At 38.9% G+C, this 27,273-nt stretch overlaps 1 protein-coding gene across 5 annotated transcripts in view; it reads right to left on the reverse strand.

Annotated features, from left to right (window-relative positions):
* Positions 1-276: 276 nt before the first annotated feature.
* The window catches only part of TAF1B (TATA-box binding protein associated factor, RNA polymerase I subunit B), an 88,506-nt gene continuing 61,509 nt past the window's right edge, over positions 277-27,273 (reverse strand). For 4 of the 5 annotated variants that reach the window (XM_032294166.1, XM_032294164.1, XM_032294163.1 and 1 more), the window contains 7 exons: positions 25,069-25,216; positions 19,008-19,185; positions 18,356-18,402; positions 16,259-16,349; positions 9,941-10,011; positions 9,217-9,439; positions 298-893 (listed from right to left, as the gene is read on the reverse strand). In XM_032294166.1, the coding sequence (XP_032150057.1) occupies positions 692-893; positions 9,217-9,439; positions 9,941-10,011; positions 16,259-16,349; positions 18,356-18,402; positions 19,008-19,185; positions 25,069-25,216 (960 nt within the window). In that variant the 3' untranslated portion in view covers positions 298-691. Of the gene's footprint in view, positions 894-9,216; positions 9,440-9,940; positions 10,012-16,258; positions 16,350-18,355; positions 18,403-19,007; positions 19,186-25,068; positions 25,217-27,273 lie in introns of all 5 variants that reach the window. The other variant, XM_032294162.1, reaches the window with a different exon arrangement.

Raw genomic sequence — 27,273 nt, forward strand, 5'->3', positions numbered from 1 at the left:
ATTGACACCAACCTGGCTAACACAGTGAAACCCCGTCTCTACTAAAAATACAAAAATTAGTCGGGCGTGGTGGCACGCACCTGTAGTCCCAGCTACTCAGGGGGCTGAGGCAGGAGAATCGCTTGAAACTGGGAGGTGAAGGTTGCAGTGAGCCCGAGGGTGCGCCACTGCACACCAGCCTAAGAGACAGAGCGAGACTCCGTCTCAAAAATAAAAAAAAAGAAATTATTCCTTTGTCCATTGTATGCTGCAAAAATTGACTTTGCCATTCCAAGATCATCAAAGCATTCATATTTATTTTCTGCTAATACTTTTATATTTTTAAATATGAAAGATTACGTTTAGATCTCTGATCCATCTGGGATTTACTCTGGGGCATAAAGCATATGGAAGGGATCTAGTTTAAAAAATAAATTTAGCTTTAAAAGACAAGGAATACACATTTCCAGGACAATTGTACAATTTATTGTTTTAACTTTCTCTTAGAATATTCATACTCTGAAAAATAAAATCAAACAAAGCTTACCTGCTTTACAATATACATTTTTCTAAGCACACTTGATACATATGTAAATATGTGTCAGAGTGTATACATAGATATGCAGTATTTTCCATAATTCTCTGGAATGTTATATTAAAATCTGATGTTACTATCACTATTAAGATATTTTTCCAAAAAAGATTCATTTTCTCAATATCGTCTCACTTTCTTGGATTTTGATTTCTTTTTTGTTACACTGTATTTTTTCTTAAAAAGTTCCTTTTCAACTAAGCTCACTTCTTCATGGAGAAGGGAAGTCTTTATTCTGAGCAGGAAGGAGAAGAGATTTAGTATAAACTGATAACTCAGAGAATAATTTGATTCCTCGTAGGTTGTCACGTGTGTACAATAGCTAGAAGAGAAAAAGAAAAAAAGAATTTCTCTTGAGCTAGTAACTGAGAAATGCACATATTAATCCCCGAACCTCCCCCCAAATAACTCAGCAAATATATATGGTTAGGCTTAAAACAGTACCCTGAGCTAGAAGGAAACTCAGAACAATTTGGTAACTCCTTAGCTGCACAAAGGAAAACATTTTCACACTGTGCATGGCCACCACACAAGGGCCACAGGTGGTTCTAGGAACTGCTCTTTCAACTCTTTGCTCAAAGTTTCTTCGCTCCAGATGGGCCACCACTCCACCCTCTTACCATGGTCAAGGCAAACAAAAGCAAACAGGGAGAGATTCTAAAACGAACTAAAGAAAACAAACAATCCCCAACTGCCACCCAAAATGAGGCCAGACTATAACGTAGCTTGCAGTACTATATGTATTGCGATAGAAGAGTTTACCAAGCAATTTCCCTTATTTTAAAATAGTAAAACCCAAATCTGATCAAATCTCTAACTAATGCTAACTGCCCCTCTTTTTTTTTTTTTTTTGAGATGGAGTCTTGCTTTGTTGCCAGGCTGGAGTGCAATGGTGCAATCTCGGCTCACTGCAACCTCCGCCTTCCAGGTTCAAGTGATTCTCCTACCTCAACCTCCTGAGTAGCTGGGACTACCGCCTTCTGGGTTCAAGTGATTCTCTTGCCTCAGCCTCCTAAGTAGCTGGGACTACAGGCGTTTGCCACCAAGCCAGGCTAATTTTTTGTATTTTTAGTAGAGATGGGGGTTTCACGTGTTAGCCAGATGGTCTCGATCTCCTGACTTCTGCCTGCCTCAGCCTCCCAAAGTGCTGGGATTACAGGTGTGAGCCACAGTGCCTACCATTTTTTTTTTTTTTTTTTAAAGATGGAGTCTGGCTCTGTCTGCCAGGCTGGAGTGCAGTGGTGGGATCTCGGCTAACTGCAACCTCCGCCTCCTGGGTTCAAGTGATTCTCCCGCTTCAGCCTCCCAAATAGCTGGGACTACAGGTGTGCAGCTCCATGCCCAGCTAATTTTTATATTTTTAGTAGAGAGGAGGTTGGCCAATCTGGTCTTGAACTCCTGACCTCAGGTGATCCACCCATCTCAGCCTCCCAAAGTGTTGAGATTACAGGCATGAGCCACTGCACCTGCCATAACTGCCAATCTCAAACTCTAACTACACCAAATGTAGGGTATCCAGGGACAGAGGAAGAGGTTAAATGGTATTGTATGGCACTGTCATAAGCAAAATCCAGACTATGAGAAACTGTGTGGGACACACGACCAGGATTACTCAATAAGTACACTGTAAAAGGAAAGAGAGAGAGGGATAAAGGGGGAGAGGGTCTCACGAACTGAAACTCTTACAGGCTATGTCAACCACCTGCAATATATGAGCCTGATTTGGATTCTGAGTTAAATTCATTTAAAAAATTATATGGCAATTGGGAAAATCTAACCATTGACTGCATGTTTGATAATATTAAGAAATTACTACTTTTTAATCTGATTAATGGTATTACAGTTTTACTTTTAAAAATATGATGTTCGAGGTCTGCTTTCAAATAATAGGGGCAGAGGAGTAGAGTGAGCTGGAGCCTGGGTGAAGCAAGTCTTGCCATGTCACAGCTGCTGAGGTTAGGTGACAGAGATGGGGGGTTCTTCACACTACTCTACTTCTGAGTATACCAGAAACTGTCCATTATCAAGTTTAAAAGGCAAGTAAACAAATAACATATAGAAGCCATAAACTTTAAGATATTATGACTTAGAAAACATGTATGGTCCTAAATTCCTGAATGTCTATGTTTGCACCATTAAACTCTGCCACTTGGCTGGGCACAATGGCTCAAGCCTATAATCTCAGCACTTTGGGAGGCTGAGGCAGGCTGATTACTTGAGACCAGGAGTTTGAGACTAGCCTGGCTCACAAGACGAAACCCCATCTCCAGTAAAAATACAAACGATTAGCCAGGTGTGGTGGCACATGTCTGCAGTCCCAGTCACGTGGAAGGCTGAGATACAAGAATCACTTGAACCTGGGAGGCGGAGGTTACAGTGAGCAGAGATTGTGCCACTGCACTCCAGCCTGGGTGACAGTGTGAGACTCTATCTCAAAAAAAAAAAAAAAAAAAGAAGAATGTATACTAAGCACTTAACCCAATTATTAGCACATAGCAAGGGCTCAAAAATGTTCATTTCCTCTACAGTCCTTTAATTTTTTTTTGGTATTCACTTAAAATCTTAAGGTTATTTTAATACTATATAATAAAGCCAATGCTCCATTATGTTCACCAGCAGGAAATATAAAAGCCTCAAATATTTGTTCATTGATTTGTTTAATAAAGGTAAAAAATAAGCCATTTACAGTAATTCTCACAAAATGGTGGCCAGTGCTTTTCTTCATATATACATTTATATACATATTTTTTTCTCACTCTGTCACCCAGGTGGAGTGCAGTGGTATGATATCAGTTCATTGCAATTTCCGTCTCCCAGGTTCAAGCAATTCTTGTGCCTCAATCTCCCAAGTAGCTGGGATTACAGGCACGCACTACCACACCTGGCTAATTTTTGTATTTTTAGTAGAGATGGCAATTCACCATGTTGGCCAGGCTGGTCTCAAACTCCTGACCTCAAATGATCTGCCCGCTGTGGCCTCCCAAAGTGCTGGGATTATAGGTGTGAGCCACCACACCTGGCTTAGAGAAAGCCATTTTTCAGAGGCAGGGTCTCACTATGTCCAGGCTGGAGTGCAGTGGCTACACACAGTCATGATCATGGCACATCACAGCCTTAAACTCCTGTCCTCAAGTGATTCTTCCACCTCAGCCTTTCAAGTCACTGGGACTACAGTCATGTGTCACCACACCTGGCTATGCTAAGCATATGACATATTTGAGTACTGTTTTTTTTTTTTTTTTACCATAGTTTAAAAAATAGTTAAATATATATATATATATTTTAAAATTCAAATCAAATTTTTGGGGGGAGCCAAAGCACCTCCATTTCCTGTGGAATACAACTAGAGACCACTGCTCTGCTTCATCTGTGGCTCTCCCAGGGAGGTCACAGCCATCACCTACAAGTCAGGTCTTCTGACCTAGCCAACTGTTAAAACAATTGGAGGAATAGTAAGGGCATTTCGATTCATTGAAATTGTTAACTCTGCCTTAGCTAGGAAGAATAAACAGCCTTCCATATCTGAAGTACTCTTGTGGCCTTTTCTGCTTAGTTCCCAAGCTCTGAGAGTTTTCATAATTTTATAGTAAATGTTTTGTTTCTTCTGAGCCCTCAGAAATGAGTCCTTCTGCCTAACAAAATTCTCTACATAGCCAGAGATCTGCTCTCATAGCATCACTCTTCCTTTTAACCATTTTCGATGGTTGTCTTAAACAGAGCATAGTCGGCATATTTTAGCCTTTACAATGGTATTATTGCAGTTGCCTGCTTTTATTGTAGAAGCATTAGAAAACATGCTAATGAAAAGAAACCCACTGCGAAGGCACGCAGCATCTTGGGTCATGCGCTGTGCTTTGAAGCAGGGATGCAGCCCCTTATTTAGTGGCATGGAGCCATGAACCTGAGCCTCTGTGACTGGAGCTCTGTCTGCTTTGGATTCAGATGCTGGCTCCTCTGTTGCTGTCAAAGGGTGTCATTTATGCTTGCCGTCAAGATGTCTATCAGCAGAGCACCTCTTGGAGCCCTCCTTTTCTGTTTCTTTGATGATGGGGAGTTTGGATATCAGACAACTCAGCCTAAGGGCAGAATGGGGGGTTCTGAGTGAGAGTCTAAGGAGCTCTCTGAGAAAAGAGGCCAAGTTTTAGTCACGGTCTCTGTGACATTTTTACCGCCCAGCTGAAGCCTCTTTTGCTTACTCTGCAGTTCTAGGCTCTGGTCTAGAAGAGGTAAGGTTAACAGATAAGTTTGGTGCCTAAAGTCATAGTATCACTGAAACTTCATACAGTTTGAATTTAGTTCTCTAGTTCATGCAGAGAAAAAATCTCAGTAGTTTCATCACTGACTATACTAAGCTCTATGTATAACTCACTGCATTATACTGCAGTATTAAGTCTGAAATCATCCACAATCCACCCTCGTGCCCCATGAAAAACCACAAAGGTAGTGATCATGGCATAAGCTGCTCAGGATCAACTCTGCAGCTGGAGGAGCAGGGAGTGTGGCACACCGTGTCTTCACTTGGGGTCGAGGCAAGCGCTCTTCATTGGCCAGGACTACAACCGTTTTCCTCTTTAGGATAAAATCTGAAACTGATTGCCATGACCAATTCAAAGGAATCGATGATCTCAGACATAGAGCTGACCCTGGGTTGGGGTTCTGGCCTTTCCCTGTCGCTGCTGTTAAGACAGTTCTACTCTTTAATCATTGTAGATGCAGCTCAACTTTTTTTTTAAGCAGCAAATCTTAATACAGACAACTTAATTTTATCATCTCCTACTATATTTTCTTTTTTTTTTGAGACAAGAGTTTTACTGTATTTATTATAGCTCAATGATCTTTTATTGATAACAACTTAGGAAATAAAGTTCTCTTTTTTTTGAGAGGGAGTCTTGTTCTGTTGCCCAGGCTGGAGTGTAGTGGTGTCATCTTGTGTCACTGTAACCACTGACTCCTGGTTCAAGTGATTCTCATGCCTCAGCCTCCCCAGTAGCTGGGATTACAGATGTGCACCACCACGCCTGGCTAATTTTTGCATTTTTAGTAGAGACAAGAGTTTTGCCATGTTGGCTAGGCTGGTCTCAAACTCCTGGCCTCAAGTGATCCGCTCGCCTCGGCCTCCCAAAGTGCTGGGATTACAGGCGAAGCCACCACACCCAGACCAGGAAATAAAATTCTTTAACAGAAAGTTAGTTTTGTTTAAAATAATAATGGTCATAGTTATCTTTTATTGAGTACTTACTGTGTGACACACATCAAATATCTCATTCAATTCTCACAAGAACCCGAGGCTGGCCCTATTTTCCATTCATCCATTCAATAAATACTCGGTGGGTACCTACTCTGTGCTAGGCAGTGGTCTAGCCGCTGGGATCTTTTTTTTTTTTTTTTTTTTTTTTGCTATCTATGGAACCTTGAAGCAGGGATCTTTCTTTAAATAAAACAGTCCTTACATTCTAGTAGTCCTTATATTCACAAAGCCCTTACATTCTAGTGTGAGGAGATGGAGGAATAAGCAAAATAAATACATAATAATATACTCTATTCAATAGTGATGAAAACTACAAAGGAAAATGAAATAGACCAGGGGACAGAATGATGAGGGGTGTTGGGGGAAGGATTGGAGCTATTTTAGGCAGGATGGCTAAGAAAAACCTCTCCAAGGAAGTGAAATTTGAGCAAAAACCTGAAAGAAGTGAGCCCATGTGAATATATGTAGGAAAGAGCATTCTAGGCAGGAAGCACAGCAGGTACGAAGCCCCATGTGGGGAGTGTCTGGTAAGTTCGAGGAGCAGCTAGGAGGTCACTGTGAACAGAGGGTGACAGCAGGGAGGTCAGGGGACTGCAGAGGGCAGGTCAAGATGGCCATGTCGGCTCCACAGTGTTTTTGGATCTTTCTTTCAGTTAGATGGGAGTCACTGGAGGTTTTAAGAGGAGGAGATCGGTATTATCCCCACGTTTACAACTGGGTCTGCGCAGCTGTAGAGATGGTGAATAGCCTTCCTATAATGAGCAAGTGGTAGAGCTGGGATGGAAATGGCCCGATTCTATAGCAAGTTCTCTTAGCTACCAGAAAATGTCCTCTTAGGAAATTTCTATGTCAATATGGGGATGAGAGTACTTTAAAAATAGTCTCAATGAGAAAAGCCTTTATGCTTTTATTTTTCACAGTTAGTTTACTGAGAACTTTAGTCAGGAAATATTAGTCTAGTCCTTTTACTTTTAACAGGAAGACAATGAAAGATAAAGTAGCTTCAGAGTCACAAAACTGTTTTATTGAATGGCCTTTCTGCTATTATTATATAAAACTGAACTAAAACTTAAAATAGGCAAGGAGGAAAAAACTTTATGGCATAGCCAGAATCTATTTAGTTTTTCCCTTCAATATTTATTATAAAAAATTTCAAACATACCGCAAAGTTGAAAGAATTTTACAGTAAACACCTATATACCCCACTGATTATCTCTGTAATTTTTAATCCATATACTCCTCTCTACAGCTATTAAAACACTACAGAAGACAAGTGGGGAAAACACACTCTCATTAAAAAAGAATCTTCTCGGGCCGGGCGCGGTGGCTCAAGCCTGTAATCCCAGCACTGTGGGAGGCTGAGGCGGGTGGATCACGAGGTCAAGAGATCGAGACCATCTTGGTCAACACGGTGAAACCCCGTCTCTACTAAAAATACAAAAAATTAGCTGGGCATGGTGGCGCGTGCCTGTAATCCCAGCAACTCAGGAGGCTGGGGCAGGAGAATTGCCTGAACCCGGGAGGCGAGGGTGCGGTGAGCCGAGATCGCGCCATTGCACTCCAGCCTGGGTAACAAGAGCGAAACTCCGTCTCAAAAAAAAAAAAAAAAAAGAATCTTCTCTTCAAGTGGCCTTGGAAAACATACTTCCTGAATTACCTTTTTATCTACCTACAACTCAGGATAATGACCTATTTTTCTCAAGTACCCAAAAAGTACTTTTTGAGTTGATTTTCAGTACAATTAAAGAAAAAACAAATGTGCTCTGGGGAGTAATACGTTCTTCACTACCTACTGCCTGAGGAAATTTTCTGAGTCATATAAAAATAAATGGCTGGGCGCAGTGGCTCACACCTGTAATCCCAGCACTCTGGGAGGCTGAGGCAGGAGGACTGCTTGAGTCCAGGCATTTGAGACCAACCTGGGCAACATAGGGAGACCCTCATCTCTGCAAAAGATAAAAACTTAGCTGGGTGTGGTAGTGCACACCTGTAGTTCCAGCTACTTGGGAGGCTGAGGTGGGAGGACTGATTAAGCCCAGGAAGTTGAGGCTACACTGAGCCATTATCGTGCCACTGCACTCCAGCCAGGGTGACACAGCAAGACCCTGTCTCAAAATAAATAAATAAATAAAAGAAATAAAATAAATGACCTAAACAATAATTTATACTATATTATTCCAATATCTACCTTTTATGGGGAATATAAAACTCTTCAGAAAAAGTAAAGCAAAAATGAGGCAGCCTATTACTAAGCCAGAAGTCTGAGAGCCAGTGTGCCAAAGACCTGATAATTAATTAAAACTGATGAAAGTCAAAAGCCTGTGTGTCTTACTATTTAGACATACAGGTTTTCCACTATGTTCTATATAGATTCCTCTCCTTGATGCAGCTTCCCATCTTTAATCCTACTTTATCCAGACTCAATAGTCATAAAAGCACGTGTTGTTTTCTAGACTTCACATACCCACACCCAACAGATATGAGGACAGAACATAATACATGGAATCAGGGGAACAAAGTTTAATGAGGATCAGGGTATTTGACTGGCCACGTATCTCCCTGCAGATTTATTATTAGTTGTAAGGGGAAACATAGTAACTACACTGTGGAAATCCCACACACCACCTGGACTGGGTGATCACTATTAACACATGAGGGGCAAATGCATCCCCATCTCTAGATGCCATACCCTGAAAAGTGATACCCTGAGGAGGACACAGCTCTTGTTTTGGCCAGGGATGCAGAACCTGAATCCAAACACGAGGAACCACCACTGAGAAACATGCTCTGACATCACTGACATTCTGAAAACTACAGGCCACTGTCATGAAAGACAAAGAAAGGCTGAGGGACAATCAGACGAAAGGAGACTAAAGAGAGAGTCAATCAATGCCACACCTACTCCTGAACTTGATCCTGCTATAAAAGGACACGGGGGGACTGCTGGCAACATTGGCATATGGTGAGACAATCGTATAGTGTCAGTATTAAGTTTCCTGAGTTTGATTGCTGTGGTCACTTAAGAGAATATCCTTATTTTTAGGAAGTGCGTAAGGAAGTATTAAGAGGTAGAAAGACATGAGAAAGGTAACTGACTCAGAGAAGTGTTAACTAAAAAATATAGCGTATTCTCCTGATCAGCATTTATGGCCACTTCTACTGCCGGCCTGCCACAGTGCTGGTTAATTTAGCTACGGTGAACAGTTTGTGCTAACTGCCCTGTATCCTCTTTCCTGATTTTTACCAGATTTCCTAGAATGCTTACTCAAGACTCAATGTATAATTCTGATTTTTGTGACTAAGCTCACCAGCTTCTAATTCCAACAAAAAACCTATCTGGCTCTTATACACTCAATTACTTCAATTATATGCGACTTTTTCTAAAAGCATTGATTACCATCTGCAGAATTTCTGTGTACTAAGCCAATATAATGAATTCTTAGTCAGCAGTGATTGGCCTTTCTCTTTCAGGACTCCCTGGAGGCTGTGTCCATGGAAACAAGTTCTCTCAGTGTCTTCTCCAGTCCAGTTGAACTGAAAACTTGAAGGGCTTTTTTTTCCAGCAGTTGGTGTTGAATCAACTAGTGTACTAAACTGTTTCTGTAAATTCACCACCATTTCTGGAAATGGAGAAAAAAAGGAAACAGATCACAAAGCCTGGAGTTTACTTGATAGGAATGTACTGATACTGGTTCCTTAGTTTTGGCAAATGTACCATGGTAATGTGATGGGATACCGTCAAGGGACAATGAAACTGCATGAGGTGCATGGGGGAAGCTACTTAAAAAATGGTTTTTCTATATCATGTATAATTTACTCAATTAAAAATAATGTACAATCTAAATGGAATTCTATAAGCAAACGATTCGCAAAGTCATAGCGATTTAGGATTTGAGATTTTTGTCAGGAACTGAGGCTGTGTTTTGAAGCACAGCGTGTCCCTGAAATAGATTCCTGCAGAGATTTCTTGCAGAGCATGGTGCTCCTTTGGATGTATACATGCCCTGAAACATTTGTCTTAAAAAAGTAAAAAGCTTAAGCATTCACATTTCAAATCCAGATATTTAATTTTTCTACAACTGTGTTGATACTTGGTATTAACAAGACAAAATATGACTCACCTCTTTTTTTATATGCCACTGGTTTGTCGACATATGAGTAGTAGAGTGGCTTTTCACTTTTCCACAGGTACCTGTACAAGGTAAAGAAACAGCTGGAGCAGGATGGAGATGAAACAGACCTAAACACATTTCAGAGAGCTGTTTGTCTGAAGCACTCTGAGATTCCTGATCTTCAGGTATAGTTCTGGCTTAGAATGGCCTATTGGCACATGTCTATATCGTCTATTGAACTTGGGCCCTACAAGGAAGCACTGACTGAGAGTCCGGGCCAAGAGAATAGTGTGCTTCTCCCAAAAGCCGCCCAGATGCCGTGAGATCTGAAAAAGTTATTAATTATAGAACAAACACAGAAATCGTTTCCTTCATCATAAATTTCCCTTACTGCTCATTCTCATAAAGTGAAGCCACCTCAGAAACAACTATTCCTCCTTGCCTTTCCTCCAATGCCTTTTGGGCAAGAGTTAAGTTAGTGGTACTTCTGATTCCGATAACTTACACAGAGTGAACAGTAAATATGTCTCTCTGGCACCTGATGCCAGGAAATCTTTTCTATTCCTGGTGTAAGGAGAGGAAAAGACTGAATTCCACGATGATACAGTCCCAACAGTCCCTGCCCTGACTCAGCTTATTCTTGCCAAAGGAAGGGCAGCCAGGAAGTTTCCATTGTAAAACGGGGATCCTAGATGGCTCTGGTTCTTGGGGTTCCCTCCAGGACAAACACTAAGAGCCATCTAAGGTTCCTACAGATTAGGGTGATCAGTCCTAGACTCAGGCCAAAAGGAAGTGACATATTCTATTTCTGGTTCTAGTGGCTGTTGCTAAACTTTGCCAAGCAGACATTGCTGTTCAGGAACAAAGATAACAATGTTCATTTTTAAGTCTCATTTTCATTATTTCTGTGTTCCCTAGAGCAGAGGAGTTTCATAGTTTGTAATAAAAAAATTGCCGCATACAGTGGCTCACGCCTGTAATCCCAGCACTTTGGGAGGCTGAGGCAGGCAAAGTTGGGAGTTTGAGACCAGTTTAACCAACATGGAGAAACCTCGTCTCTGCTAAAAATACAAAATTAGCCAGGTGTGGTGGCACATGCCTGTAATCCCAGCTACTCGGGAGGCTGAGGCAGGAGAATCGCTTGAACCTGGGAGGTAGTGGTTGCAGTGAACCGAGATGGCACCATTGCACTCCAGCCTGGGCAGTAAGGGCAAAAACTCCCATCTAAAAAAAAAAAAAAAAAATCCACCTTCTTTTTGATCCTATGCCATTTTCTTATTTTGAAAGATACTGTGGCAACAAGAAAGAGTACTGAATCAGAAGAGCTGGCTGCACCACTTTCTAGTGGCATGACCTTGAATGACAAATTATGGAGATTCTCAAAGGCAGAGACTGTCTCAGCCATCCTTATGTCCCTAGTGTTGTCAGGGAATGGTAGATAGTAGAAACTCATTTAAACATTTGTTGAAGAATTGGGTGAATAAATGAACAAAGAAATAAATTTAGCATCTCTAAACTTATCCTCTACTTTCACAGGGTTGTTCTGAGGAATAACTAAGATAATGTATATATGGGTTCTTTAAATCCTATACAATAATTAGAATTATTATTTAGTGCTTGACAAAGTGCCTGGCTCGTAGATACTCATGAAATATCTGTGAACTTTTTACAAAAGAAGATTAAAAACAGGAAGCCAGAAATGCAAGTATTTTTAAAATCTGTAGTATTTATAATAATTACTCATTTATTTTTAATGCTAGGAAGTAATACGTATATAAAAGTACACTTTTAAAAAAATTTTATTTTATTTTATTTTTAAGACAGAATCTCTCTGTCACCAGGCTGGAGTGCAGGGGCATGTTCTAGGCTCACTGCAACCTTTGACTCCCTGGTTCAAGTGATTCTCCTGCCTCAGCCTCCTGAATAGCTGAGATTACAGGTAGGCACCACCACGCCCAGCTAGTTTTTTGTATTTTTTTTTTTTTTTTTTTTTTTAGTAGAGAAGGAGTTTCACCGTGTTGGCCAGGATGGTCTTGATCTCCCGACCTAATGATCCACCCACCTTGGCCTCCCAAAGTGCTGAGATTACAGGTGTGAGCCACCACCACGCCCGGCCAAAAGCACATATTTTAACAATATTTTAGTAATATAATTTAGCAAACCATCATTTTAACCAATTTAAGAACTGATTTTTTTTTTTCAAGGATTTTAAAAAATACTTGAGCAAGTCAGCAAAATCATGACTATACATAAAATAGATGTTGACTTTTTATTTTAAATTTCTGCAGTGATTTTAAATGTTAAGAACAGAAAGGACATTTTTCTAATCATGAGTTAGCAGTAGAAATGTAAGTAATGTTATACAGGAGATGGTCTTCCTGAAAATTATGTGAAGCTAAACTTCAGTGAACCATACCACATATAAAATATATCACAGAGGTTGTCATTTAACTCTATGGTAAATGAGTCAGTGATTCTTTAAAATATATTTTTTGTTATTAATTTTCTTTTCTTTTCTTTTTTTTTGAGATGGATTCTCGCTCTGTTGCCCAGGCTGGAGTGCAATGGCATGATCTTGGCTCACTGGAACCTCCACCTCCTGGGTTCAAGCAATTCTCCTGCCTTAGCCTCCTGAGTAGTGCCCACCACCACACCCAACTACTTTTTGTATTTTTAGCAGAGATGGGGTTTTGCCATGTTGGTCAGGATGGTCTCGAACTCCTGACCTCATAATCCGCCCACCTTGGCCTCCTAAAGTGCTGGGATTACAGGCGTGAGCCACAGCATCTGGCCTATTAATTTTCCTAAATAATAAAATCTCAAAGGACAAAGAAGTTGCCTAAACTAACCAGTCTAATCCCAATCCCTGGGCACACTCACTGTTAAACATTCCTTGTGAATGTTTCTTATGTATTTATAGTAAATGCGTATATAGGTGGCAGTCATGGCATAAATCAAGAAAGCATTGCTATGTCCTTGGGGTCATATGCCCAAAGAATGGGAAAGGTGATCTAGAATTAAAACACTCTACGTGTTGAGAGACCTGAAACCAAAGCTTCTTCCAAAATCGACTTAACCTTGCCTGCCTCTTCCCATTACATGAAGCTACAAAAAGAGACACAACACAAAGACCTCATGTTTTCCAGCTAGATGTTATCCATATGCTTCTTTCCTGTCTGCATATCATTTGTTTTCCCATTTTAAAAAATTAAGGTATCATTTACATTCAGTAAAATTTACTCTTTTTTTCTTTTTTGATGGAGTCTCACTGTCACTCTGGCTGGAGTGCCGTGATCTCAGCTCACTGCAATCTCCGCCTCCTGGGTTCAAGCAATTCTCCGGCCTCAGCCTCTCAAGTAGCCGGGATTACAGGTGCCCACCACTACACCCAGCTAATTTTTTTTATCTTTAGTAGAGTTGGGGTTTCACCATGTTGACTAGGCTGCTCTCAAACTCCTAACCTCATGATTCACCCACCTTGGCCTCCCAAAGTGCTGGGATTACAGGTGTGAGCCACTACGCCAGCCTAAAACGTCCTCTTTTCAGTGTAGTTCTGCTAGCATTGACAAACACATACAGTTGTGTATTCACAAGTACAGTGCAGAACAGTTCCACTACTCCAAAATATCTCCCATACCCCCTGACAGTCAACTCTTGACCTCAGGCAACTGCTGGCCTGTTTTTCTGTCCCTATAGTTTAGCCTTTTCCAGAATGTCATATAAATGGAATCATAGCATAAGTAACCTTTTGAGTCTTTCATGTAGCATAACGCATTTAAGATTCACTCAGATTGCTGGATGCATCAGAAGTCTGTATTGCTACCCACTGTATGGATATAACACAGTTTATCCAGTCACCAGCTGAAGAACATGTGGGTTGTTCCCAGTTTTTAGCAATTATGAATGAAACCATTAGAAACATTCCTATGCAGATTTTTGTGTGAGCTCATTTTCATTTCACTAGGGTAAATATCTAGGAGTGAAAAATACTAGATAACATAATAAAAGTATGTTTAACTTTGAGAAACTGCCAAATGGCTGTACCATTTTGAACCATTCTAATTGGTGTATAACGATATGTCATTGTGGTTTTAATTTGCATTTCCCTATTAATGATGTTAAACATCTTTTCACATGTCATCTTGATGTCATCTGTGGTAAAATGTCTTTTCAAATCTTTTGTCCACTTAAAAAAATGGTTTTTATTTTATTGCGTAAGAATTCTCTATATTGGATATGTGATTTGCATTTAATTTCTCCTAGTCTGTAGCTTCTTATTAAGTGTCTTTTGTGGAGCAGAAGTTCTTACTTCTGATGAAGTCCAATTTACCAAAATTTTTTCTTTTACAGATCATGCTTTTGGTGTCATATCTAAGAAATTTCTGCCTGACCAAAAGGGAAGGCAAAAATTAGCAGGTGAATGCAAATTAAAACCACAATGAGATATCACTATACACCAAATAGGGCACAGAGATTTTCTGCATAGGCTTAATTTTTCTCCATGTTCTTCTCAACATCTTCTATGACAACTAGAAGTCATCAAAGCAGCCTCTTATGCTGTTTTAGGTTTTTATGGTTTATTAGTGTTTTTCATAAAATGTTTTAACAGTTTTCATTTGACAACATGGATGACAATATTCAGAGAAACAAAGAGAAAAATTAGAAATTTATGTCAAAATGGGGGTGGGGAAGGGTGAACCCGACAGATGACCGTCACGCCCCAGAGCTCTGTGCCTGAGCAGCAGTTGGTACTGCTTTGCACATTACTCAGTAGTGATTCACAGTGCACGTGTGTGTCAGCCCTCAGCACATACTCTGGCAAGAAGGACCTTGGAAAGGGATCCCCTTGACATCCCCTACCTTGGGGCCTGGTACCTCCCTGGACAGTGCCATTTCATAACCAGACTTACATATTTTGGATGATAAATTATTCCCTAAAGTAGCTAAAAGTCGGTAAGTATTAAATGTGCAACTGACATAACACTGCAATAATGAACTGGGCCTCCCAAGAGCTGTATTTAAAGTGTAAGCTGGTGTCTGGCTTGGGGTAAGGAAAGCCCTGTCACCACTGAGATGCCTGGATGGAATGGCCCCTAAGCACCTGGTCCTCCAGATCCGTCAGGACTAACCCCAGCTAGCACCACAGAAAGGAAGGCTGACTCTCCAGGATGACCTAAGACACAGAACAAACTCTTGTTTCTGCTGCTGTTCTTGTGCCCACTGACTGAAGAGCCATTCTGTCTCTGATGAGGGAGAAGTAGGGCCCAGTTTCCTGGGATCCACGGGCTGTTGGAATAAATTCACCTCCACCGCTCTTCTTCATTGTGCATCAATCCTGCCTAGTGAGAGGGAACCTGTCACTCTTCCCTGCTGTGGAATGGATCCTCATCTCCACAGTGCCTTTTCTACCCCAAGAGTCAAGAGTCTGTGCTTCTATTTAAAAGCTCTCTGAAATTTAGAGGAAAAATAATCTAGTTCTACGCTGATACTGGAAAATGGGATCTTAATTACAGTCTATAAGTGGTTTATTAAGTCTATTTTACTGATGAAGAAATAGGAGCTGAACTAATTCTCATTTCAACTAATTTGAGGAACCTTGATTTTCCTCAAAGGATATAAAATTACTGAGTTGAATTAGTACTACTGCAAATTTACCTTAAATACAGAGATGTTACCTTTTTCTTCAAATCCTCATAGAGACTCAGACTCAACAAAAGGTTAAGTAACTGGCCCATGGCCATACAGCTAGTGTGTAATGCAGCCAGGATTCAAACCTAGTGCTGTCTTTCCACTCTACCACAATGAGCATATATCAGAATGACAGTTCAAAGAAAGTCAGTGACACTGGCTGAATCAAATGGATTTGCTATCTGCTTTCCTTTGTTTTAATTTTCACAGGGATTGTTATTCTCAAGGAACATTTCAATTACATGTGTTGCAGGGTAACAATTGCAACCTTTTTAGTATTGGGAAGAATAGATGAGAAATGACTAAATATGAGAAAGCGGAAGAGGGAGGAGTATTAGAAATATAGGTGAGTCTCATGCAAATTATAAAAAGTTAGTTGCTAAATACACTGGTACACTGCACTGGATCATGGAACAGAAAGAGGACATTAATAAAAACACTGGTGAAATCCACATCAAATCTAAATTTGGTTAATAGTAGTATAAAAAAGAGAAAAGTTAATTCGAGTTTAGGGCTAATATTTCCAGAAAAAAAGTCACAATACAGATCAATCTATACTGATAAAGCTTCAGCTTTCAAATGTAAAGTAGCAGACACAGAAGTAAAGCAAGTGCATCTAAACCAGGAAAGAGAACATACTTGGCCCTTGCTTCTTCCCAGTTTTGTTTTTTCTCATCAAAAGCTTTCTTCATAATTTGGTACCACTTTCTGAAATCAAACCATGGCTTATCTGAAAGAAATAAAATCCAAGATTATTAACCAAATAAATCACACTACAATAATATACATTGTTCATCTGAGTCTTCATTCATTAACATAGCTAAACATTTACATACTAGCTCTTGGAATCTATGGATGGAGTCACTGTCTCTCTAACAGGACTCTCCTGAGCAATCTGTCACTCCCTCCTCTAAGTTCCTACCTATATTGTGGCCCCAACTAAATTATACTGAAATGACCTTTTTACATGTCTGCTTCTCCTAGACTTGACTATTACCTCCTTGAGAACAGAACACATATTTTATCTGCCACTACAAAGAAGGCCTGCTCCTCCTCTCAAACCCAACACTCAGCACTGTGCCTGCACATGGTGGTGCTCCAATATGATGAATATGTATTAAGGAACAAATAAATGGTTGATAAATGTGTAAAATGGTTCTACGGTACCTGAACCCAGACTCCTATTCCCACTCTTCCTAATCCTAATTCAAAGAATCTAGAGACAAGTAAGAAAATGGACTGCACTGGACAGTTGGTGCAAGTGTGTGTTCGAGAGGTAGAGGTTAGAGAGACAATAGAATTGAATGCAGCAAAATATAAAAACTCACTCCTCACTCTTTTATTCACTCCACATAGGGATTATTCTCCATTATTCTCTGGTGAAGGTAGTCTCTCTCCATGTCTCACTAAAAATCTTTTCAACTGGCCAATATAATAATTGTTTAATCTAATATGACCTTGTAAACCACACAGCCACAGAGGAGAGGAAACTACCAAAAGAATTATAAGAATAGAGGAAAACTATAGTAATCAATAGAACTCACGGCTCTTTGACCTGGAGTAAATCACAACTTTTCTAAACCTCAATCTCCCTGTCAATAATGCTGGGGGTGGGGGATGGCGATTATCAGATGGAGCAGAGAATGGGGACAGTGATCCTTGCCCTGCTGACAACACGGATTTATTTTGAGGCTTACAAGGGAGACAGGTCAAAGTGCTCTGTTTATTCTACATGTCTACACAGTAAATTATCACCTTTTAGCATTAGAGCGGGTATTAGAAGATAGCTAGTTCAACCTTTCATGCTACATAGAAGCCAACATGAGCAATGTGCAGAAAGTAGTATTTTATTCTGCACATATTCCAGAAAAAACACACAAACTGATTGCTACCAATAAATTCAAGCCTCTAAAACCTATGAACTTAAATCCTAATGAGAACATTAAGAAACTGAAATTGAATTTAATAATTCACATATTCACCATACTTCACTGAGTTGCTCTTAGGCTAGTCACTATGTTAGGCACTAAAGATACATTAAAAGAAAAAAAAAATATGATCCCTCTCTCCAGAAGCTGACACTCCACCTGTCTATCTGCCTATCACTTATAAAGTACAGATACTCCTCTAAGCACTTTACAAATATGGGCAATCTAATAGGGACAGATATACTTAGGCCACTAGTTAGACTTCAACGTACTAAACATCTAGCAGAAGTCTGAATAGGAATGACTGTGGCAGGAGTTATTAGTGCTGATGTGGGAAGAGGTGAAGCATTTTAAAGTGGACAGGTGTGAAGAACAGACAGAAGACTGGTATTTATGCTGCACCTTGAATAATAAAGAGGGATTTACCAGGACTGAATGCGAGCTGGGGGTAAGAAGGAAAGAGCATTTCAGATAAAGGGACCAATAAGAGCAAAGGCTGAAGGCATCAGAATAGACAGGACGGTCACAAAGCTGCCTGTGAATTCAGGATCTAACATGGCTGGTGAGTAGAAGGTGGGAATACAAGGCAGGCTGGTCTTCCATGTAACAGGAACTCACTGATATTTTTTAGTAGCCCAGAGATACAAGTAGGTAATTAAATGAAAAAACAATACTGGTACAATATACAATTTGTATACATGCGTATATACATGTGTGTATTTTTCAAAGTTGTTTGCCTACATTTATTCTGTCTTTTAATCTATCATCTATGGCCACTTTGAATTTGATTGATAAAAAATTAAAATACCTTTTTTGTTCTTTTCATTATGTTTTTCAGCAAGATTAGACAAAGACCTGGAGATAACAATAAACAAATCAATTTATTTAGAAGTCATGTATTTGGAAAGTTAAATTCTGAATTCTTCTGAGAGAAAAGTACAGAACAGTATTTTAATTGGTACCAAGAGTAACGGAGAAGCAATCACTGAAACAGAGGAGGAGACACTATACTGTCACTCTTTGTTGGCATCTGGAAGGGGTGACATATTAAGATTCCTTTACTTTCTAAAATAACCTTTGAGAACATATAGTGCCAGGAGCCTAACGGGATATAGATAAAATGCTAAACTACTCTTCAGGATTTATGAAGATACTTTAAAACGAGGAAATCAGTGGAGCAACAAGGAACATTGCTACCTAAAGAATAAGAGGAATAAAACATGATCAAACAACTGACAAACAGCTGAGTCAAAGTACTGTGTAAGAAATAATTGTGACTACTAGTCAATGTTCTATAATGACTGAGAGTCTCCATTTTTTATTGAGATAACATACAGTTAGGTAAATACAGTACAAATTTTTTCTTTAGCTCTTTTTTCTAAAGTATCTTCATGACATTCAAAGCTTTCTGAAAAAACTAAGTAACTATGTTACTTGTCATAAAATTGACATACACTTACCACTCTAAATTGTCATCCAATAGGAAGAGCAGTTTCAGTACCACCACAATGATGGCTACAGCTTGTACATCATACTTAACAGTTTTTGCCATTTTAGCTATAGGATCAAATGTCAGAAAATCCACTTCTCCCATTCCAGTCATTTTTACCACGTGGCAGGTTAAGCTATGCATTTCATCTGTTGAAGAACAAAACAGTAAAATGTAAATTAAATTCTTTGGCTAACTAGACCATTCCAGTGTATATATCCATGAAATAACCTTTATCTTAAAACATGATACTATGCTAGAACTCGGAGACACACATTTTGTGAATAAAACACCAAAACATGACATCCATAGAGAAAAATGAATGGTAGAATCTTAAAACAGTGTATCATTCCCTCTTCTGACTTCCTAAAACATCTACTATTTATAGGATACATCCTGGCACCAGGCAGACAGACACATACCAGTTGTTCCTATAGCACTGTGTGCTCACCTAAAACTAACTCCCTTATAAGACCAAAAGCTTCTCTAGGAATGTACATGCACTGGCTGGCATCCTGGCTAGCACACTGTAAGCCCTCAACATGTGTTTAACTAGATATACTGCCTTCCTAAAGACATTATATGTTCAGCACAGACTATTCCTATTACTCAAGACTGAATAATGTGGGACTTGGAACCAGAAAACCTAGGACCTGTATTTAAGCTTTCCAATTATTAGCTTTGTGACTCTTGGATTACAGTCACTTAGCCTCAGTTTCTTCACTTGTAAAATGGGTTATAAAGACAATAAACTGAGATTATCCTCAAGTGAAAAGACTTTGAAAACTCTTTAAGTTACTAAACAAATTTCTCTACTTCCCAATCCAAGTATCTAAGATGTGACCACACCCTACTCTAATCAATTTCAAGTATGATAGCCATTATTTATAAGAGATAATGAACTTGCATGGAATTGAACTGAATCTCCTACATACATTCAGTCACTATGTCCTGTTAATTCCATTCTCTCAATGTGGCATATAGTACCATGGTTAAGAACAGACTACGGAACCAAACTGCCTGGACTAGAGTCCCCGCTCCATCACTGACGAGCTCTGTGACCTGGGATATGCTATATAACCTTTCTGTGCCTCAGTTTTTAAAACATCTATCTAAAATAGGATTAAGAATAGTACCTGCCTCATAGCTATTGTGAAGACTGCATTAATGAATACACCTAGAGCACTTGGCTCAGTGCTGACTGCTTCCAATCCATCCCCTTTCTTCCCGTCCACTGTTGCTCCTTAGGTCACACTCCAACTGCTCTCCCTTTCTCTAGTTTTACTCCCCTGTGGGCCAATCATCTATTTCCCTGCTCTCATGAACTCATTAACACTTTTAGCTCCCAGCCTAATCTCCAGAGTTCCCCCAAACAAGCCATATTCTAATTTCCCCTTTGCCTAGAAAGCCAGTTTCTTTTCCCCACTCCTCATCTCAGGCTTTGCCTGGCTGAGGCTCACTCATCTTACAGAACTTGGTTACATCAGTGACTTCCTTTGACTGGCCCTCTTCTGAGTGCTAAAGAAGGTCTCCTGGCATTTACCCTTCTACTGCACACATGAAGGGTTTATTGTTTCGTTTCCCTCTTTTATTTATTTATTTATTTTTTGAGGCGGAGTCTTGCTCTATGCTGGAGTGCAATGGTGTGATCTTGGCTCACTACAACTTCTGCCTCCCAGGTTCAAGTGGTTCTCCTGCCTCAGTCTCCTGAGTAGCTGTAATTACAGGCACGCACCACCAAGCCCAGCTAATTTTTTGTAGTTTTAGTAGAGACGAGGTTTCACCATGTTGGCCAGAATGGTCTCAGTCTCCTGGCCTCATGATCCTCTCGCCTCAGGCTTCCAAAGTGTTGGGATTACAGGCATAAGCCACCGCCCGGCCTATGTTTCTCTCTTAAACTTGAGGTTGACTCAATCTTGCTTTGTCTTCCTAACTGCTACAACCTACACATAATTGGTACTAATTACATGTTTATGATAAGGAATAAATAAAATACAAAATTCATGTCTTTCTTGAAACATTTAAGTAAAAAATTTTCACTGAGTAAAAAATGCTTTAACATACAAATAAAATACATATAACAATGATAATTCAAAATATGGCATCAAAGTTTTTATGTCTACCAGATTCTGATAGCTTTGCTAAAGTTTTCACTTGGCTTTTATTCTTCCACCAAACATTTATACAGTCCTTTTCCTCAAGGAGCTAAATGTTTAGTAACATGTAAGTAATGAGAATGCAATATGGTACAGGCTATGACAAAGATGGGATGGTGTTTTCAGGAAATGCAAATGGTCCAACAAGGCTTTAGTGTTGAATGTGAAGAGTCTGGCAGGGCCAGACAGTGCAGGTCTTTGTGAGGCAGAGAATTTGCACTATTGTACTGTTAAGATAATTTTGATTTACAGGTTTTACCTGAATTTACTCCTGGGCTTCATTCAGATGCAAAAAGATTAGGAGACAGAAAATTAACAATTCAACAAGCATTTACTGAGTGTCTACTAGGTACAAGACATTGTGCACTAACATAATGGAGGAAGCTAGAGAAATGAGTGATAGGACTCCTGCTCTCAAACACATACAATTCAAACATGGAAAAAATTAATTTAAAAATACAGTCACAAAAATTTTAACCATTATCTATATTGGGCTGTAGAAGCTATAGTCTCTTCTCAGATAATTTAAAAATCAAAACCATATTAGTATTGTTATTCTAAAAAAGGACATTTCTTGAAATATTTCTCTTCTTTTAAAATTAGCATCTTGGCTGGGCGCAGTGGCTCATGCCTGTAATCCCAGCACTTTAGGAGGCTGAGGTGGGCAGATCACCTGAGGTCAGGAGTTCGAGACCACCCTGGCCAACATGACAAACTCCTGTTTCTACTACAGATATAAAAATTAGCTGGGCATGGTGGCAGGCGCCTGTAATCCCAGCTAGTTGGGAGGCTAAGGTAGAAGAATCACTTGAATCCAGGAGGTGGAGGTTGCAGTGAGCTGAGATTGTGCCACTGTGCTCCAGCCTGGGTGACTAAGACTCTTGTCTCAAAAAAAAAAAAAAAAAAAAAAAAAAATTTAAGATGTTGAACTGCTTCTCTTATGCCAGAAGTACAGGCTAATAAAAAAGCAAGTGGAAGAAATTATGAGAATGGTAGCAAGGACAGTATAGGGTCTCGAAAGGGAGTACAGCGTGGGAAGTGCAAAGGCCTCAAAAGGGGATGTACTGGGCTGTGGGAATCTACTCCTGGGTGTACCTACCACCTGGGTGTCCCTGAACCACCCTAAGTCTCATCTGTCAAGGGGAAGCCTGCTTGCCCTCCCTTGCTACCTTCACACAGGAGAGAATTTATATATGGGCACTCTGGAAACTTCAGAAATTACATACATGAAATAGAAATTACATAAATGATCACAAACACCGTCAGAAACTCTACCCAGCAGGCTCGTGGGTGACAATGGGAGGAATCATACTAGAGGGTAGTGGGTGCAACTGAGCTCATCCACGGCCATCAAAGGGGCAGCGCTGACTCAGGCAGGGTGTGTGTGACACACTTGCTGAAGCCTTTCCCCGAGCTCCAGAGGATACATGGTCACCTTTAAAGGCATTGAAGAGGTGCGGCTATTGCCCCAGCATGTTTAAAACCACTTTTAGCTTTCTGGGAACCCTAAACCCTCTCTTTGTAAAAAGTACCACATACATAGATCTCTTCTTTTTGATCAATGGCACCGTAAAACTGATGGCATTACTGAGAGCAATATTTGTAAATATTACAAATGGCATGTTCTGGGAATACTCTTACAATCTTATGCATAGGTGGTTTGCAAACCAACTGTAAACATTTTAGAATCTAAATCCTAAGGTACAGGAACTATCATAACTTCATTTGTAGATGTATTTTGTTTAAAAAAATAAGCCAGGCTTGGTGGCTCACGCATGTAATCCCAGCACTTTGGGAGGTCAAGGCAGGAAGATGGCTTGAGCCCAGAGGTTTAAGACCAGCCCGAGCAACATGGTGAGACCTCATCTCTACTAAAAGTAATAATAATTTTTAAAAAATAGACACAGGTATGGTGGAGCATGCCTGTAGCCTCAGCTACTAGAGAGGCTGAGGTGGAAGGATCACTGGAGTCCAGTAGTTTGAGGTTGTAATAAGCTATGATCACACCACTGCACTTCAGCCTGGTCAACAGAATAAGACCCTATCTTTAAAAAAAAAGAAAAAGCATACTGCTCTTCCCATGCCCACTGTTAAGTAATAAAACTCAATACAGGATATTTGTAAGATACATAAAGGTAGGAGAAGGAAAAAATAACATGTGTTACCCTAACTTAGAAATAGCCACTTTAACATTTTGGTATATTTACTTCTAATCTTTTCATGAATGTCTTCATTTGACGTAGCTGTGGTTAGGTTATATATAATTTTGTGATTTGGTTTGCCTTTTTATTACAACATAAACATTTTCCATGCTTTTATGAACTCTTCATAAACATTATTTTAAAAGATACATACAAAATGTTCCACTAAACATACACACCACTGTTTACATAACCCTTCCCTTTCTTTTGGATATTTAAGTTGCTTCTGATTTTTCAATATTATAAAGAGACTAATAACATTTATGTGTAAATTTTTTCTACATTTCAAATTATTTCTATTGAACAGACTGTGAGAAGTGAAATTTTTCTACCTTCATTTTTTATAATACTGCCTCCAAAAAATCACTTAATAAATATCAAACAACAATAATATCTCTCTGCATATTCTAATGGATTTATTTCTACTCCTCACTCTCTGGAAATGTTAGGCAAGAAATGCTGTTAAACTATACATATTCACCAGAAAACCCATTATCCCCTCTCTGTCCAATAACAAACACGTGAGGTAGATGCTTGCTTGCTATTAACCAGGCTGCATCAGTTATATTTTGCTAATCCCTGGTATTCCTTCCATAACCCAGTATTCTCTCTATAAACTCAGAATTTAGAATATAAGATAGCATACAGGAACTTTCTGTACTTGAGAGACCTATCAAAGAAGCAGTAATTCTGATCTATATAACATGTCCAAATGCTGAAATGAGATCTTCCAAATTCTGGAATCTTAATCAAATAATTACTACTGATTTCTGGAATCTCAATAAGAGCCATATTCCTTGGCTTTAGAAATGTTACATTTAAACAGTTTAAATTATTTTGGTTTCTGTTTTTAAAAATATTTTTTAATTATGACAATACTATATGTTACTATATATTTATATTTATATTTATACTTACTGTACATACAATTTTGTATATTGCTTTTTTCACATAACACATGTATTTTACTCTCCTATTAACAATACATTCAATCACATTTTTTACATTGCTTCAGCAATGGTATAGTCACACTATGTTTGTATTTTCTCTTAAGAATATCAGTCCAAAATTTCTCACATTTCTAGTCTAACAAGAAATTCAGGACTGGATTCCACCAGCAGATTCCACTGAGGTTACCTGTGTGTTGGTATACTATGAACCAGGTATAGTGAGGCTCTTTTTACATTCTATGCTTCACTCCCTTAGAGTTCAATATGATCTGACCAGACTTTGCTCTCCATTTGTTTTATGGGCTGGATACATTATCAAACAACAAAAATACTACCACAGATTAGTTTCTAGAATTCATTATGTAATGATAATTTTTCATGCAAATTAAAAAGTGTCATTTTGGGATGGGGTACAGATCATTACAAACACATACTGAAACATTTGGTACTTTACAAGTAAAGTACCAAATGCTGTAATCTCTCAAACATAAATCCCTTACACCAAAACAGAACTCTATTTCTGAAAACTCTATTTCTGAATAGTGTCCCTTTAACTATTTTAAATGGTCTGAATTATTTTTAAGAAAGGATTTTGAAATTAAGTTTCTTGTTACCATGGACCTTTTCAGGTGGTTCTAATAGTCTGCGATTTAAAAAGATTCTATATTCCGCTTATTAGAATTCTAGTAGTTAAAGTGTCCCCACCAAAAATGGCACACACTTACCAGGGAGGTTGACTTCCATCAAGTATTTCATACACAATATGTTGGGATGAAGATAGCAGTCTTCAGTTATCTCTGGAAAACGAGGCAAATCTAAAAATGTGGCAACTTCAATTGTTTTTTTATAGATATCATCGTAGTTAGGCCAAGACTGAAATAAAAGAGAGACCATCATAGTTGCAATTTTTACAACAAAATTATTTTTAAAAATATGTTCTGATTTAGAACGGTTATTATTAAAAAGTCAAAAAATAACAGATGCTGGTGAGGTTGAGCAGAAGAAGGAATGTTTATGCACTGCTGACGGGAATGTAAATTAGTTTAGCCACTGTAGAAAGCACTCTAGAAAGGAAATAAGGTGTGGATAAATAACTATAGTACAAAATAGAAAGTTATCAGGTACCATGAGATTTCTCAAAGAACTTAAAACAGAGCTACCATTCAAGCCAGCAATCCCATTACTGGATATATAACCAAAGGAACATAAGTCATTGACACATGCATGTGTGTGTTCATCGCAGCAATATTTACAATACCAAAGACATGGAATCAACCTAAATGCCCACCAACAGTGGACTAGATTAAGAAAATGTGGTACATATACATCATGGAATACTACATACCCTAAGAACAAGATCACGTTAACATGGATGGAGCAGGAGGCCATTATCCTAAGCAAATTAATACAGTAACAAAAACCTAAATACTGCATTTCTCACTTATAAGTGGGAGCTAAACACTGAGTACACATGGACACAAAGAAGGGAACAACAGACACCAGGGCCTACTTGAGGCTGGACGGTGAGGAGCAAAAAACTACCTTTACTGTGCTTATTACCTGGGTGACAAAATAATCTGTACACCAAACACCAAACCCCCACGACATACAATTTACCCATACGACAAGCCTGCACATATACCCCTTGAACCTAAAATCAAAGTTGGAAAGAGAAAAAATTTCTGATTTAGAAAGTAATATGTTCCAAGACAGAGTATTTGGAATGCTTAAAAAAGAAAAGAAAAAGAAGCAGACACAACTAATAACGCATTTATTGAATACAATTTGGAATTTGGAGACAAGTATGAAGGGAGAAAACCCCTATAAACCCTTAATATTTTAACTCAGCAATTTTAAATAATAAATACGGAACTTTAAAAGCCACTAAAATTCCACTTGGTGCACAAAACTCTTACTGGCTTTTCCCATGATATGGTAAAATCACTACTTCTTGCCTTCGAAGAATCTGGAGAAACGAAGAAAGCTACAACCCAATCAGAGTTATAATGTTGTCATGACTGCTCTGATACACAATTTCCCCCTCACCTTTCTCACGTGCACTCTCTCATTACTCTTCAAATTCATAGCTAACAAATGTAGCTCACTGTTACATAACATTCACATGCTTGTATATGGGAGTAACGCCAGGCTTTAAGTCTAGTAGTTAAAAATCCACAATTCAACTTTACGCTAAACTGGCCCATACAAAAGTATATAAGATTCTCTTACAAAGTTCAGAAAAGCTATGAACAAATATTAATATATTAATTCTGTCTAGCACTTACTTTAAGATCTCTTGAAGTTTTTTGCATATACCATTTGTATTTTTGCAATTTAGAAACTTTCCTAATATTAAGACTGCATGTAATTTTTCATTTACTCATCTATTCACATAAAAATATTTAATTTAGAGCCTATTCTATGCAAGGAATTGTGCAAAGTACTTTGGGAAATAAAAACTTAAATAAGACAATCTCAGAAATAAAAAGATGAATAAGACAATCTCCGTAAGGAGCTGACAATCTAGAAAGGAGATAAGGTATGGATAAATAACTATAGTACAAAATAGAAAGTTATCAGGTACCATGAGTAAGAAATAAGCAAAAGGCTTGTGGGATTTCAGAAAACTAACATTTCTGATATGGTAGAACACTATTAAAATTGAGCCTAAGTACAAAAATTTTGAAAATCTATTTTGCAATATCTATTAAAGTTGAGCATATGTACCTCCTAGGTCAAGGCAATTCCACTCCTAGCTATGTATACCCAGTAGAAACGTGCACGCATATCCATAAAAGACATGCACTAGGATGTTCATTCATAACAACACTATTTGTGAAAGCTCTAAGCTGGAAATTACTCAAATGTCCATAAATTACTTATCTAGAATAGATAAGTAAATTGTGATATAATCTCACAATGGAACATTA

Source organism: Sapajus apella, unplaced genomic scaffold (genome assembly GCF_009761245.1).
Source record: "Sapajus apella isolate SASKATOON/1434 unplaced genomic scaffold, GSC_monkey_1.0 scaffold31, whole genome shotgun sequence".
Taxonomy (NCBI): Eukaryota; Metazoa; Chordata; class Mammalia; order Primates; family Cebidae; genus Sapajus; species Sapajus apella.